The 14,621-nt window shown below is 35.2% G+C and overlaps 1 protein-coding gene across 1 annotated transcript in view; it reads right to left on the bottom strand.

Moving 5' to 3' along the window:
• LOC144436341 (uncharacterized) overlaps positions 1-12,669 on the bottom strand; it is an 18,941-nt gene extending 6,272 nt beyond the window's left edge. The window contains exons 1-3 of the mRNA XM_078125115.1: positions 12,526-12,669; positions 1,790-1,982; positions 1,055-1,119 (exon numbers count right to left, since the gene is read on the bottom strand). Coding sequence (XP_077981241.1) covers positions 1,055-1,119; positions 1,790-1,982; positions 12,526-12,571 — 304 coding nt within the window. The 5' untranslated portion in view covers positions 12,572-12,669. The remainder of the gene's footprint in view (positions 1-1,054; positions 1,120-1,789; positions 1,983-12,525) is intronic.
• Positions 12,670-14,621: the final 1,952 nt, after the last annotated feature.

The following is a 14,621-nucleotide window of genomic DNA, read 5'->3' as shown; positions in this document are numbered from 1 at the left end:
ACTTGGTATTGGAAATCTTCCTTGGGACAGACTCTATGGTTTGATTACAAGTATGACAATAGAGTGTAAAAGTAGGGAATTTCAGTTTAAGCTGTTGCATAACATCTTGTATACAAATGGTCAACTTCATAAGTTTAATCCAGAAAAATATCCATCCCCTTTGTGTACTTTTTGTAAAACTGCTATAGAAACTCATGGACATCTCTTTTTCCAGTGTAGTTACTCAGAAGCCCTCTGGAATGATGTCTTAGTTTTTTTGAAAAAACCACTGAAATTACAGCACGATCCAAGTAAACTGTGTAAAATATTATCAGATCCAGAAGAATCTATTATAGTGAATTTTATATGTCTCATTGTTAGAAGACATATTTACTATTGTAAATTCCTGGAAAAAATACCACGTTTCGAAAGTTTTCTTCCGTATTTGAAGAGTATATACCATTGTGAGTATTGGATAGCTGTACAAAAAAAGAAATTAACCACACATTTGAAAAAGTGGTCTGGATTGTGCGATCTATTCAAGACCTTGTAACATGCCTTTTTGGTTTTTTTAGTAATGTACTGCTCTGTGGGACCCAGATCAAAATGGAAATAAAGAAAAAGATTCTTAAATACAAAAAAAAAAAAACTCTTAAGGAACGGTACTATGAGGTGATGATACCCCTAATGTGAGCAAGGGCGCTGTATTCTCAATTTCCTGTTTGCAGTCTGGAATGGCCTATTATTGAAGGAAAAACACATTAATTTAAAAAAAAATATTCTCTCAAGTTAAACTTTCTATTGTTGTTTCACAAGCTTTGAACAATTATATACGAGTAAGGTATTGAAGTAACGATACATAGATAATATGGAAATTTCATAATTGGCAATTCTGAGAAAAAAAAAATATAACACGTTCCTGCAATAACAATATCAATATTGAACTTTGACATAAGAGAAAAGATTAGTATCGATCTTACTCTGAAAGATATATATTTTTGCTGGGTATTATAAATACAGCCAGAAAAGTCTTTTTACGAGTGCAGTTGATTGTGTTTTAGTGTTTAATACTTACTTAGATAGCCGATGAAAACGTTACTGTTAATCTTCTTGTATGCAAAACACATGAATGCCATTTCACTGTGAAAATAAAGAAATAAATTAGAATTTTACCGATTGCATGTTAGATCTCGAATATAAAGTAGCAATGCTCTTGTACAGTGAAAAAAATACTACGGGGAGCTTTAGACGACTCAACACAGCATTATGTAAATAAAGTGTTAAAATGACATGAAAAAAAACTAAGCACTGCCTTCGTGAAAAATAAAGATAAAGAAAGTAATACATGTGTGAGTATTTCCATTAAATCAAAGTCACATTTTTTTTCAAATATCTATGGCAACGTGTGCATCAGTGTTTGCTATAAATTGCCAGGTCTAATTTCATAACTTAAGAACAAGATAATTCATAGATAATTCAGTACTTTTTGATATGATCTTCGTTTGCTACATTCATTTTTGATGAGAAAGCTGAGACCTACAAGATATTCCGAGCACGACGTACAATAAATGTTTGATGTCTGTGGGCTATCGAGAGAGTGTAAAATTCTTCACGAGCTCTACATATATATTTTTGAACATTGATGTGCAAAACAGAGTTACAACTAGTTGAATAAAGTGAAGGTAGTTTACATCACAGTATCTCCCAATCTTCATCTGTGTAACACCTGATCTAATAAAACACTTGCATTTGCACTTTCTGATACATGAAAATTCATTAATAGATTAGTGCCATGGCAACCACCACTTACTTATCCGTCCTCTTGGCTATAAATGTGCCGTTTTCTGGGGCCGACATAAAGCAATTATATGTTATTTCCATATCCTGTCCTTCAACTTGGCTCTTCAACGTACAATTTTCTGAGTTTGACTCCATCTTGAAATCACCTTCTTGTAACCAAGTCCCATCAATATCAGCTGGGAAATTACAGCTCTGTGCCGCAGCTAAAAAGGGAATAAAAGGGTGATAGGCATGGTTATCACTGTTCCATTACATTATCTGAGATTATTGGTCATACCAGAAAAAGAAAAGTTTTAAACGGGAATCTCATTTTCTATAAACCACTGATATTGGTTTAAACACAGAGATCGTCATCAGTAGTAACCGATGAAGATTAAATATGACCTCTGCCAGTGTGACCCACATTCTGGAGTACACAATAAAAAGAACTATCCAATTGATTTATAGAGCTCTCCAATATCTAAACTTGCTTTGGAAGTCAACAGATGTTTACTAAGAGTTTGTTCTTTGGAGAGATATATTGTGGCAAGTAGCAACACAACAATCGGACTGCAGGTTTAGAATATGATGTAAATATATTCAAAAAAATATGATACTGTCGATTCATCTTTTCTTATTGTAACAAAAATGAAGATTCTCCGAAGAAAAACAGTTATTATACAATGGGTAGATCACCAGATGTGTCACCATGTCCTTCATTGCATGATTCAATGAAAAAGAAATATTTTATTGCTTTAGTTATCCGCTAATATCACTATTTAGTAAGGATAAAGCAAGAGATACAATCTCTCAGACGTTTTAGCTTAGACACAGAAATATTCTTTGCTAGGGCAAATGACAACGGTCAAATTGGCAATGATTGAATTTCATCACAAGAAATGTCTACCCCGCATAATTTTGTAAATGGAATGTCCTTTGAATGAACACCATATTTTGACTAGAGTCAATGTATTTTAAATCTTCTTTTCTGTCTGTTATGTATTGTGTATTGTATTTCCCCTCTTTTCTCGAAACAAACAAAAAGTTATCATTTAAAATGTATATATATATATATATATATATATATATATATATATATATATATATATATATATATATATATATATATATATATATATATATAAAACTATTACTCTCTGCCACTGCGGTATAGAGCACTGTCTTAGCAGATTGATACTCACCGAGGTATATATATATATATATATATATATATATATATATATATATATATATATATATATATATATATATATATATATATATATATATATATACCGCAGTGGCAGAGCGTAATACCCACCTACCTACCCACAAAACTATATATATATATATATATATATATATATATATATATATATATATATATATATATATATATATATATATATATATATATATATTCAAATGGAAACTATACATAGATTATATGTATATAGCTATATTTGTTGTAATTTTGAATATATATACGCCATCCTACCATACCTACGTACCTACCCACCTACCTACCCACCAATCAACCTACCTACCTAACTACCGTACCTACCTACTTACTTACCTACCTTTCTACGCACAAGCAGGCACTCTGGCTGACACACACACACACACGCACATGCACATGCACACGCACACACACACACACACACACACACACACACACATACACACACACATACACACACACACAGCCTTTAGCTATAGATGTCGCAACTTATTAAAGTGTCTTCATTAGATGTTTCACAACACTGAATAGTTCGACAAAAGTCGCTTATGAAATTGATCAAAAATATGTGATGGTGTCCCCTAACCTGACAGGTCTATATTTAACCTAGTATTGAAAGACATCTAATGAATAACTTGTAGGCTCCTCATACCATCATGCTAAGGGTGTACATCCGTATAACTCATCCATCGTATGATATCACTATATGATTGATGCTGGTTGTCTGTGCCAAAAAAGCTAATATTTGCTGTTTAAAGTATACATTGAAGTCATGACTTTACCATGACAACGCATGATTATATCTGAATGTTGTACAAAGACTTAAGAGCAGTAACCACTTTACTAAAGCTATTACACTCTTTCTCATAAAAGCTTATATTAGCATTTGGGTGTTTGAGACACACGCAATCCTTGTTTGAGACACACACAGTCCTTGTTCGAGACACACACAGTCCTTGTTCGAGACACACACAATCCTGGGGATAAGAGTTTAGCATTTGCTGTTTTGTGCAACAATTTATAGAACATATCAAAAGATGTGTCAGTTAGAGGCAACAAACCAAACAGTCCAGGCGAAACCACACCAACTTACGTCTGTATTGACTGTGGTTGATGCAACCCTTGATGTCTTCTATTTTAGAGTAAATTGTTGCAGAAAACCCATGCTTGTTAGCGAAATTTCATATGTACCCCTTTTCCAGTTAATATTTCAATGAAAAAGACCCCCCCCCCTCTTTTTTTTATAGTTAATCTGGGAGAAAATCACTGCAAAAACCCCTTCTACACAAGGTCCTGGATTACGTGACCTTTCTCCCCGGACCTTTGTCGGGGAAGTAGAAATGGGGCATCCTACCCATATTCTCGGAGGGTGATCTGAAAAAGTACCACCTTTTTACGATTCCACGGACCTAGACGGCCGATGAGATGCGAAACATCCATTGGACAGCGACCAAGAAAACAGGTTGTAAATTGTGATATTGCGATTCTGAAGGCACTATTACATAGTCCTGCTTGCAGACTGTGTACGCATTTCGCTCAAGGAACGACTTACTCCGTATGCAAGCAGGACTACTATCAGGGTAGAGTACCATCTAGTTTGGATGAAGAATCATTGAGGATTGTGTGTGTCTCAAAAGAATTGTGTTTGTCTCAAACACCCAAATGCTAAGCTTTTATGACAAACAGTGTATCACTAAATTAATTCTAAAAGCACTGTTGACAACAAGCTTTGTGGACAGGATACATTCATCACAATATCTATATTATGTTGTTTTCAGTTAGAAGAAAGTAGATAAGAATGAAGAGGAAGACCAAAAAATCGAAGATATATTACATTTTAAAATAGTAACATCGTCAATGTACTAATCTGCCAATGTTAAATTAGCACGACCAACATGTGCAACTCTCTCTCTCTCTCTCTCTCTCTCTCTCTCTCTCTCTCTCTCTCTCTCTCTCTCTCTCTCTCTCTCTCTCTCTCTCTCTCTCTCTCTCTCTCTCTCTCTCTCTCTCTCTCTCTCTCTCTCTCTCTCTCTCTCTCTCTCTCTCTCTCTCTCCAATCAATCGACCATTACATATATCTCAGAAAAGGAAGGTCACAAAGTCATGCAAATGTGTATGCTGACGAATATGTAGCCAATAATATTAAAGTTGAGAGCATCACGATAGACTTTCTGTTACCATTTAATGGCCATGGATATTGAATCTGCTAATGTCACAATGCATGATTGGTGTCACACAAACTCGAATCGGGTAATACAAAGCTGTCTGGGTATTTACCAGGCTTACGCTTACATGGAGAGACGTGACAACACCTGCGATAACTGGATATGCAAAAATTACTCATCATGGGTTGCCAGGTTTTCAAACTACTAGTAGTAATTTGACCCCCACAGTACTTACAATACACATTCTGCTGGCACGAAGACTAGTTTCTTCGCATGCGGAAATTGGTATCTTCTGTGAGAATTGGTGAATATAATTATGTATATTAATAATGATTGAATTTCGATAACAAGTGTTCTATTGTAAGTTTCAGCGCTCTTTACATCATCCATGACTTAAAATATGACGGTATAAAAATACTAAAATGACAAAATTTATTTGTAAATGTCTTGTTTTGGCAGGTTAAACGTCGCCATTTTCCATCACGGTGACCATGGTTTTAACGAATCGGATGTTGTTGTGCTAAATTCACCCATTTGTATTCGGATCTGTCTGTCTGTCTGTCTGTCTGTCTGTCTGTCTGTCTGTCTGTCTGTCTGTCTGTCTGTCTACCTGCTTACCTTCCTAGCATTTGTTTGTTTGTTTGTTCTCATTGATTGATTGATTGATTGATTGATTGATTGATTGATTTATGTGTGTGTAGTTTTGCGTGTTTTCTCCTGCCAGTCTCCTACTTTCGTTATCCGACTGTCTCTCTATCTTTTTTTCAAATTTTTAATACTTTATCGATAATTAATGTATCTTCACTTTCTAAATTAGTCTCTAAAATATCTCTAAAATAGAAACGACTACAATTGCTTCTTACACTTGATTTTAGAACGTTGCGTTTTAACAAAATGGAACATACAGGTATATAAAATACACATCACATTGTATACGCAGACATATTTCTTTTCCACATATACGTCAATTACTAAGAATGAATTATCGAGGTCTCAGAGAACAGACTATTTGTTTTCTGTCATGTCAGCCTTGATATGACACGACATTTTTAATAACAATTATTCCCATGGAGAAATTACAGACACAAGACGAAAGCAATCCTCAAGTCTTTACCGTAATCTACGTTACATGCAGACAAGGAAATAATGGCGTCATTGAGACCGACAACGCCCAGGTACAACTCCTTCTAAGCCCATTAGTGTAACCTTGTCGGTGGTTCGTTCACCTGAATGACACGATTTACTGTAATGTGTCGATGATGGCTTGTGATAATCTATACTAAAACTATCAAGAGGCCCACAGGGAATCCACAAGTGCCGCAAAGACTACACAAATTCATTGCAAAAAGTCAGCGTTAGATGTATTTTTCATGGCTACACCCTTAAGCCTGATATCTTCAAGTTCTCTTGGACGTTTTTGACTCGAAATTATCTACTTTTCTGGAATTTAAGTTGACAATATGTATTTTGTTATAAAACTTAGATTAAATCCGTACTAGTTGTATGTAGTCATGGTAACTTAAACCATAAATATGTTTGAAGTGTCGATCTAGTAATTCTTGGATTGAAACGAATTCGATGATGTATTTTCTTTCAAATCTAGAACCTGATCTCTGATCGCCCCAGGCGTGAACGATTTTATATGTCGGATCAATTTTGTACAATCCCTATAGTAATTGCAGCATCTCTTGGCAGACACTTGTAAGGTACTTTGTAGACATCACTATACAGCCTTTCTACAACGAAAGCAGAATTATTCAGAACTAAACTAAAGAATTTACAGTCTGACATAAAGGCGATATTGAACGTCGATGATAACAGTCACGGAGACTTGTCTGTCACATAGCGTTTTAGAAATTAATCCCCATCTTCACAGATGAAAAAAAAAACACTGGACATTTTCCAGGAGCGAAATGAATTTTGCTGTATAAACGTAGGACCAATTATTCCCCTAAGGAGAAACTTGATAATATTGTCAGGTATGAAAAGGACTTCAGTTGTGAAATAATGTTTTGAAGAACAAACATCATCACGAGACATTTAATCTCCTATCGCGTCCTTGGAGCTATGAAAAATAATCTTGGATTTTGGCTGAAATAAACAGCGTGTTGGCTTCATTGAAGAACTACAAGACAGACACATGGATTATTAACACTCTGATACAAATGGAAAACTAGGTCCTACCGGAAAACCCAGCACGTTCGAGCTCTCATTACAGATTTAGCGTAATCGCTGTACCATGCCTGGTAAAAGAATATACATACATCAACCATACAGTCAAATTACGGTTATTAATCTTCCGAGTATTAAAAATTCATTTTTAATATTCCTAATTAGCCAGGTATAAACGTTTATGCCTAATTACACCGCATTTCAATTCATAAATGTTCAAGTGACACAATAACTGTAATCAATTTTAATAATGAAATGGGGGGGGGGGGTGTTGCCTAAAATATCACGGGTACGAATGAAGTATTGATTGAATGGAGAAATGTAATTATGTCCGAGTTATTGGAGTCTAATGACAGTTGCTATGAACTGCGGCAAATTTAAGATATTATGTTAACTATTTTTTAAAGTTAAATTTTAGTATCATGTTGTCGCTGTCTAGGTACTGACCGTAACTGTTCCATAAAATTCTCTTTATTAAAATGTCATATTCTGCCAAGTGCTAACTTATTTGTTGTTGTTACATATCTGAATGATATCTTTTTTGGATGTTCAAATTTCAACTAATATAATCCATGTTTGCATGAGGTATAAAATATTAACAAGGCTGACAGGACAGCGTGTTTATGCCCATGAAAGACAAATTGTCTGTGTTGCACACATCGAAGTGTGTTCAACTTATGATGAGGAATGCATAATAAGGAGGCACCATTCTGTGTGCAATATTACATATATAATTCTATGTATGTATGTAATGTATGTATGTATGTATGTATGTATGTATGTGTATGTATGTATGTGTGTGTATGTGTGTATGTATGTATGTATGTATGTATGTATGTATGTGTGTGTATGTATGTATGTATGTATGTATGTATGTATGTATGTATGTATGTATGTATGTATACAATTTTAATGATGGAAACCAAATAATTGTATGAAATATTTTGTAGGAGTCCCAATAGACGAACAAAAATTAAACTTCATGTCTTCGCTTCTATCTCTGCAGAGTGATAGACCTAGCTAGTACTCAAGTCTTAATCGTATCATCTGTGCTGTCGTGGTTGCTATGGTTACGAACAGAGCGGCTTAGGTTAAGATCTCAGAATAAGAGTATTTTAAAGTATGTGTGTATATTTTTTTATTTGGGTCAGTCTTTGAATATATTTGATAGTAGAGTTCAATTTCTCAATGGGTCACATCTATTCAGCATACACAGTTTTTAGGTCGATTTTAAATAAATTCACTTTATTTCGTATACAGTAATAGTGTGAAACTAGTTTATACCATCAATGTCGAATATTGAATTTTAAACAAAACCTCCATTAACAAATTGACTGCGATAGAGTACATTATCGTGGTACATCTGTGATATCTCATCAGCTGACACACATTTTTTTAGAATCAGCTTATTTCATATAGGGATGTATATAAGAAAGAAAATCGATTCTACAATATCACTATCACAAATGTGTCAAGTAAGTGAATACATTAACTCCATGACAACGCGTGACATAGGGTGAGAGTTTATTTGCTCCAAACGTCATGATTCATCACAGCCATCGAATATGACATGTAAAAGATTCTTTTCTTGCTTATCAGGCACACATTTTTGTAAAGGTGACGAAACATATTGTTTTTTTGTTTTTTTAAAAAAACCCTAAAGCTGACACAGAAATATAATGATATATATATGAGTAAATATATGTCATCGATAATGTAGTATCTATAGTATATATACAATATTTATAAGCATGTGAATATATACGCAAATACCTATTTGCATATATATTATGCATGTCTATCTATCTGTCTGTCTGTGTGTGTGTGTGTGTGTGTCTGTATGTCTGTCTGTCTGTCTGTTATTGTCTGTCTGTCTGTCATTGTCTGTGTCATGTAGTACATGTGTACATGTTCTGCACAGTTGTACAAAATTTCTGTATTGGATACTGACCCATATGTTACACATATATTCATCTGAGAATAACAACGCCACTTTCATGAAAAAATTTACTCATTGCTAAAATATAACGCCTCTAACATTGTATCTAGTTCATATTTAGTTCATTCCAGTAAAATAACTGATTACATGGTTCAAAACGTCATGCTAGACATTACATAGCAACATTGCCTTTGACAGTATGTCACTAGTGTGACGTCATGTAAGACAATATACATTTCAGCTTGAATGAACCCATTGCGAAATATGACAATTAACCTAGCTAGTTTACAAGAATCGCCATGTTAAGATCGCTTCGATTCACTGCATTCGTTTCATAGTTCCTAGCAATTAGTGTAATTGGGCAGAATCACACGGGAAACTATTCGATTTTGCAATCGTGTCGTTCGAAGTGAATTGATGGGTATTGTCAAGAGTGGTAAATTGTAATGCAAGTAGTGAATTAAGGAATAACAATTGTATATGATAATGAGTGGCACGACTCACTCTCATAGTGCTCCATATATGCAACATATAAGAACATATGGAACCAAACACGATGTATAAAATATGAACATTGTCGTGAACCGTATGTATTGGTTATTTTACGTTACTCTGAACTCGATCGTCGTAAGCCAATCGCCTCTTAACAGCAACGCTGCCTTCTCTCCTCAGGTTGCACATTTTAGTCGGATTTGTTCGATTTGGTTCGGTTCGGCTCGGTTCGGTTCGGTACAATCAATTGCCTTGGAGAATATTCTTAACAACCTATCCCAGCTCACGTGATAATAGTACCATTCACTATCATGTGTATACCAAATAAATTGTGTCATGTCGTGGGAATCAACGAATTTCAAATAAAAAATAAAACGAAATTATGAAAGATTTTGTATTTGTGTGTACGTGTTTGTAAAATATGAATAAAAATAGCTCAATAAATGACTAAAAACTGATAACGAACAAACGAATCCAATGAATGGTCAAACAGAAATTTCTAAAATTTGCCGTTGTTAATAAGACATTTGTTGCATATGTTGAAGGGAGTGTAGTGGGATCAGTGAGTTGTAGTATAATGTTTGAAGGTAATGTATTCGTAATTCACTTACAGGCATATTGTCGAAATGTAATGTACCGTTAATCGGATCTCATCGGGAGGATTTGTAGGGACGAGATTAACATTATTTCTCTATACAACTAGCGAGTTCAGGCATGTCAGGCGTTGACTGGTTTCATGGTAAGGCATTATTTTAATCCTTTCCATAAAACCTAGTAGACTCTGCATACACCAGGGGAGGGGATTGGGCTCATTGACCAAGCAATATTATGCATTTGCCGCAAGAAGGGTTTACTTTTTGTCTGAACTGGAATGTACTTTTTGCATTTGTTTTGTCTATCAAAGAAGGGGTCCCAGGAAAGGGGTGTATACTGAAGCTTCATATTTTGTGGAATGTGTCAATCTATGATGCCCACTATTCATACCTGCACTAGCTGCAACTGGGACATTTTTTCATGGAAAGCAAAGCAAAGATATATATTCATTAAAAATTGATAAATTACTTATAAAGCAACATTATATCTGTTAATGGGTAGTCATTACTATTTGTAGATAGTTTAGTGTATTGGCAAGTTTTAAATCTTGAAAGAATTTACAAAGCTCGTTTTTTAATCTTACACCATGTTAAAAGTGTACTAGTAACTGGAGTATCATTTTTCGATCAGGTAACCACTATATATTCACTGTAAATTGTGAAAATACCAATAATTAGACATTGTACTAATCAGTGGTTGACAACATCCATAAGTAGTACAGAGCAGGACAGATAAGGTTGAAATCAATTTGGGTACGGACCCAAAATCAATTTGATTTAATTGATCGTGTATACAGCTACAAAAAAACCTTTACCCTCAAGTAAAGCTATACTGTCCACAGTGTACGATATACGAGCAAGTTATTGCACCTAACAAAACATTTCTTAAAGTGTTCCAGACTCCAGTTGCTGCCTTAAGGTAGGTCATTTGTTATTTTTCATGTCTAGAAAGGGATACGAATTTTTTTCATTAGCTACACACCCTATCGCTTTTCGAGGTGAGCACCCCCACCCCCCACCCCCGGGATCCGGCACATAAAACAAACACGTTTGTGTCTGGATTTCAAAACGCCTTTAAACAGTATTTTTAAACCAACATCTTTTCCCACGAGATACTTTTTTAAAATTCAAACATGGCGAATACATATTATGAAAGCAAACACACAATGATTCACATTCTACCAGTATCCTATAACAGAAATAAAATTACGTCGACATACAAATGCAGCGTAGTAACTGATTGTGTTTGAAACCCGCCTTTAGACATCAAAAATCGTATGCTGTGTAAATAGATTAGACACGACAGGCGGTGAACGTCAGTCTCTAGTTAAAATGGAAATTCTTGTTAATGGTGTCGATATCATGAATGATGCGGGTATGCCTGATTGAACAGAAAATAAACCCAAATGAAATCATCCCAGAAGCCTTGGCGGTTGCACAATGGGAGCACTTTTAATGCCGATTTCTTATGGTAATTTCACCCCAACTACATAAAAAATGCATGCTTACGATTAAAATTATGTGAACTTCTCGCATGTATACGTCTTTACAAAGTGTATTTCTACAGTTTCTATGTCACGGTTGTTTGTTTGGAAATTAGTCCAAAATAAAAAAAATGTCTTGATGTGAAATGTCAATATGAAATTGATCCGTAACGTTGTACATTATGATTGTGTCAATTTCATCTACCCATAGGTTGACATAGCACTTCCATATAATTCTATTCTTATATTGGTAACCCTTTATGTAATACAGACACATAAATTACGATGAACATGCTACATGGCTATCATGCTGTGGGTGGTACACTTTTCCGCTCGACTATGACTAGTGTCACCTCAATCGATTGAGATTGATGGGTTTCAAAGCAAATTAGTTCGTAAGCATGGTACCGTTTGTACCGAACAAAAACGAGGCCAGTGAATTCACTAACCATCAACGAAACTGGTTTGTATCTATTCAGTAATTGTGTCAATGTTAAATGAAATGTGTCAGTAATAACCCATAGTGAAAATAATTTAACTTCAACGAGTTTTCTCTACGCTATATGTTAACGGAAAACAATTACATGGGGCACAATGAAATGAACTAAAAAAACCTTTTGTTAATACCAAATATATGACCACGAGATTCAAGAAAACTTACGAAATAGTGGTTCGTACTTACATATGACATGCAGTGTTGCAAAGCAGATAACCACTAGTACCTTCATACTGAAAAAAAAAATTCGAGTACAAAATACAAGGTGATGATAACTAGAAAGAGCCTGGAAAGCTGGGGTGTTCGTTGAGAAACGCTGTTCGGGTTATGTTTGTTGCATGCGTTGAGTGCGTGTGGATACGCTATTCCAATTGGTTTATCACATTGTCGGTGAAGGAGGGTAAGCTTTTCTGTCGAGGGTGAAACATGTAAAGGTAGATAGAAAACTCGTAAGACAAAGTGATACCGCAATTGGAACTAAGGACACTGACACTTCCCTAATTGATCACACAACAGCTACTGTACTCCAGACCTGTTGATACAATTTTACATGATATATTAAACGTAATATTACGATACTGTCTGTAGCCGTATGTCTTATTATTATTCAATTATATAATAGATGAACTAATTGTTAATTGAGGTCATGATAAGGACACGACAATAACCGTATTTAAGTAACATGTGTATGTAAGGCATCAAATATGTACTTCAAATGACAAGTTCGAGTAGAATATATTGATTTTAAAATGTTTGTATTTTACCTAGTTACCTTTGCATGTTGTTCAGAATAATCAAATATTTGTGTATCTCTTCTTGATTTTATATTATACCTGTCGACGTCCGTTTGTGTGACGTTCTGTCTCTCTATCATTCCTATCATTTTCTGTCTGTCTGTCTGTCTGTCTGTCTGTCTGTCTGTCTGTCTGTCTGTCTGTCTGTCTGTCTGTCTGTCTGTCTGTCTGTCTGTCTGTCTGCGTGCGTGAAATCATTCTTGTCTACCCATCATTCATTTATGTTTGCCTTTCTGTTTGTCTGTCTGTCTGTCTGTCTGTCTGTCTGTCTGTCTGTCTGGCTGGCTGTCTGCCTGCCTGTCTGCCTGTCTGTTTGTGTGTGTGCGTCTGTCTGCCTGCCTGCTCGTTCGTCATCATGAAAATAAACCATTGAAATGGGGAGGCTTGAAAATATGATCTAACAACGTAAACGCTTTTCATCTTCGACATAGAGGAACATCTTAAGACAACTAATTTTCAGCATATACTCTGTTAAGCAAGAGCTACCTAATTAAAGCCTACAGCAATGTACCGGTATATTAGAAATACAATAATTTCCTGACAACTACCATCGTGGGTCAAGGGGTCATCAGCAAGCTGTTCACGCTATCTCAAGTGAGTGCGATGAATAGAAATTTTGATCACAAGGGAAAATACAGGTTTTTGGTTTTGTACAGTGTCCAGCGGCAACATCTGGAATGGCGTGTAGTGTAAACGTGCTCTGCATCAATGAGTCATTGTATAGTACGATCGTCTCTTCGCATTTCCCCGCCCCTCCACTTTTTTTTCAGATTTGAATTGAGACAAGGATTTGGTTATTCTATTCCGGGACCAGTACATTACAAATTGGGATGGGAAGTCTGATCAGTGATATTTTCCGAGTGAAAATGTTCTCTTATGTTTACTAATTTTTCATTTAGTTCGTTCGTTTATTCGTCAGTTCGTTAGTCACAAGATTAGTTATTAATGTATTGTAGGGCGCGGCTTAACCAGTTTGAGGATTTCTGGCCTTGGACTGGTAGTTGAGGAAGGCATCGATTTTCAAGACTGTTTTTTGCAAACTTTGTATTCCTTGAAATGTTTTAAATAACAACATGTTCTTTGTAAAAATGTTTGAATACATGCTACTAAGTATATCTGCAGTGTATGGTACATGGCAAAACATAGTAACGGCATCCCCTAACAGTCACACAAATATACCCATCATGTATGTATGTATGTATGTATGTATGTATGTATGTATGTATGTATGTATGTATGTATGTATGTATGTATGTATGTATGTATGTATGTATGTATGTAGGTGAGTGGGTGGATGGATGCGCGCGCGTGCATGTGTGCGTGCGTTTGTGTGTGTGCACTAACTCAGTGCAAATGTTACCATGGAAACCAGCCATGTTTGCAACAGAAATCTAATCGATTTTACTTTATTTGTTTTCCTATCGAATAATTCAAATTCAATAACATGTTGGTTGTACATAGCATTAGTAGATGAATAAGTTTGACATT

This window comes from Glandiceps talaboti, chromosome 6 (assembly GCF_964340395.1).
Source record: "Glandiceps talaboti chromosome 6, keGlaTala1.1, whole genome shotgun sequence".
NCBI lineage: Eukaryota > Metazoa > Hemichordata > Enteropneusta > Spengelidae > Glandiceps > Glandiceps talaboti.
The sequence above is the reverse complement of the archived record's forward strand: the minus strand, read 5'-3'. Positions and strand labels throughout refer to the sequence as shown.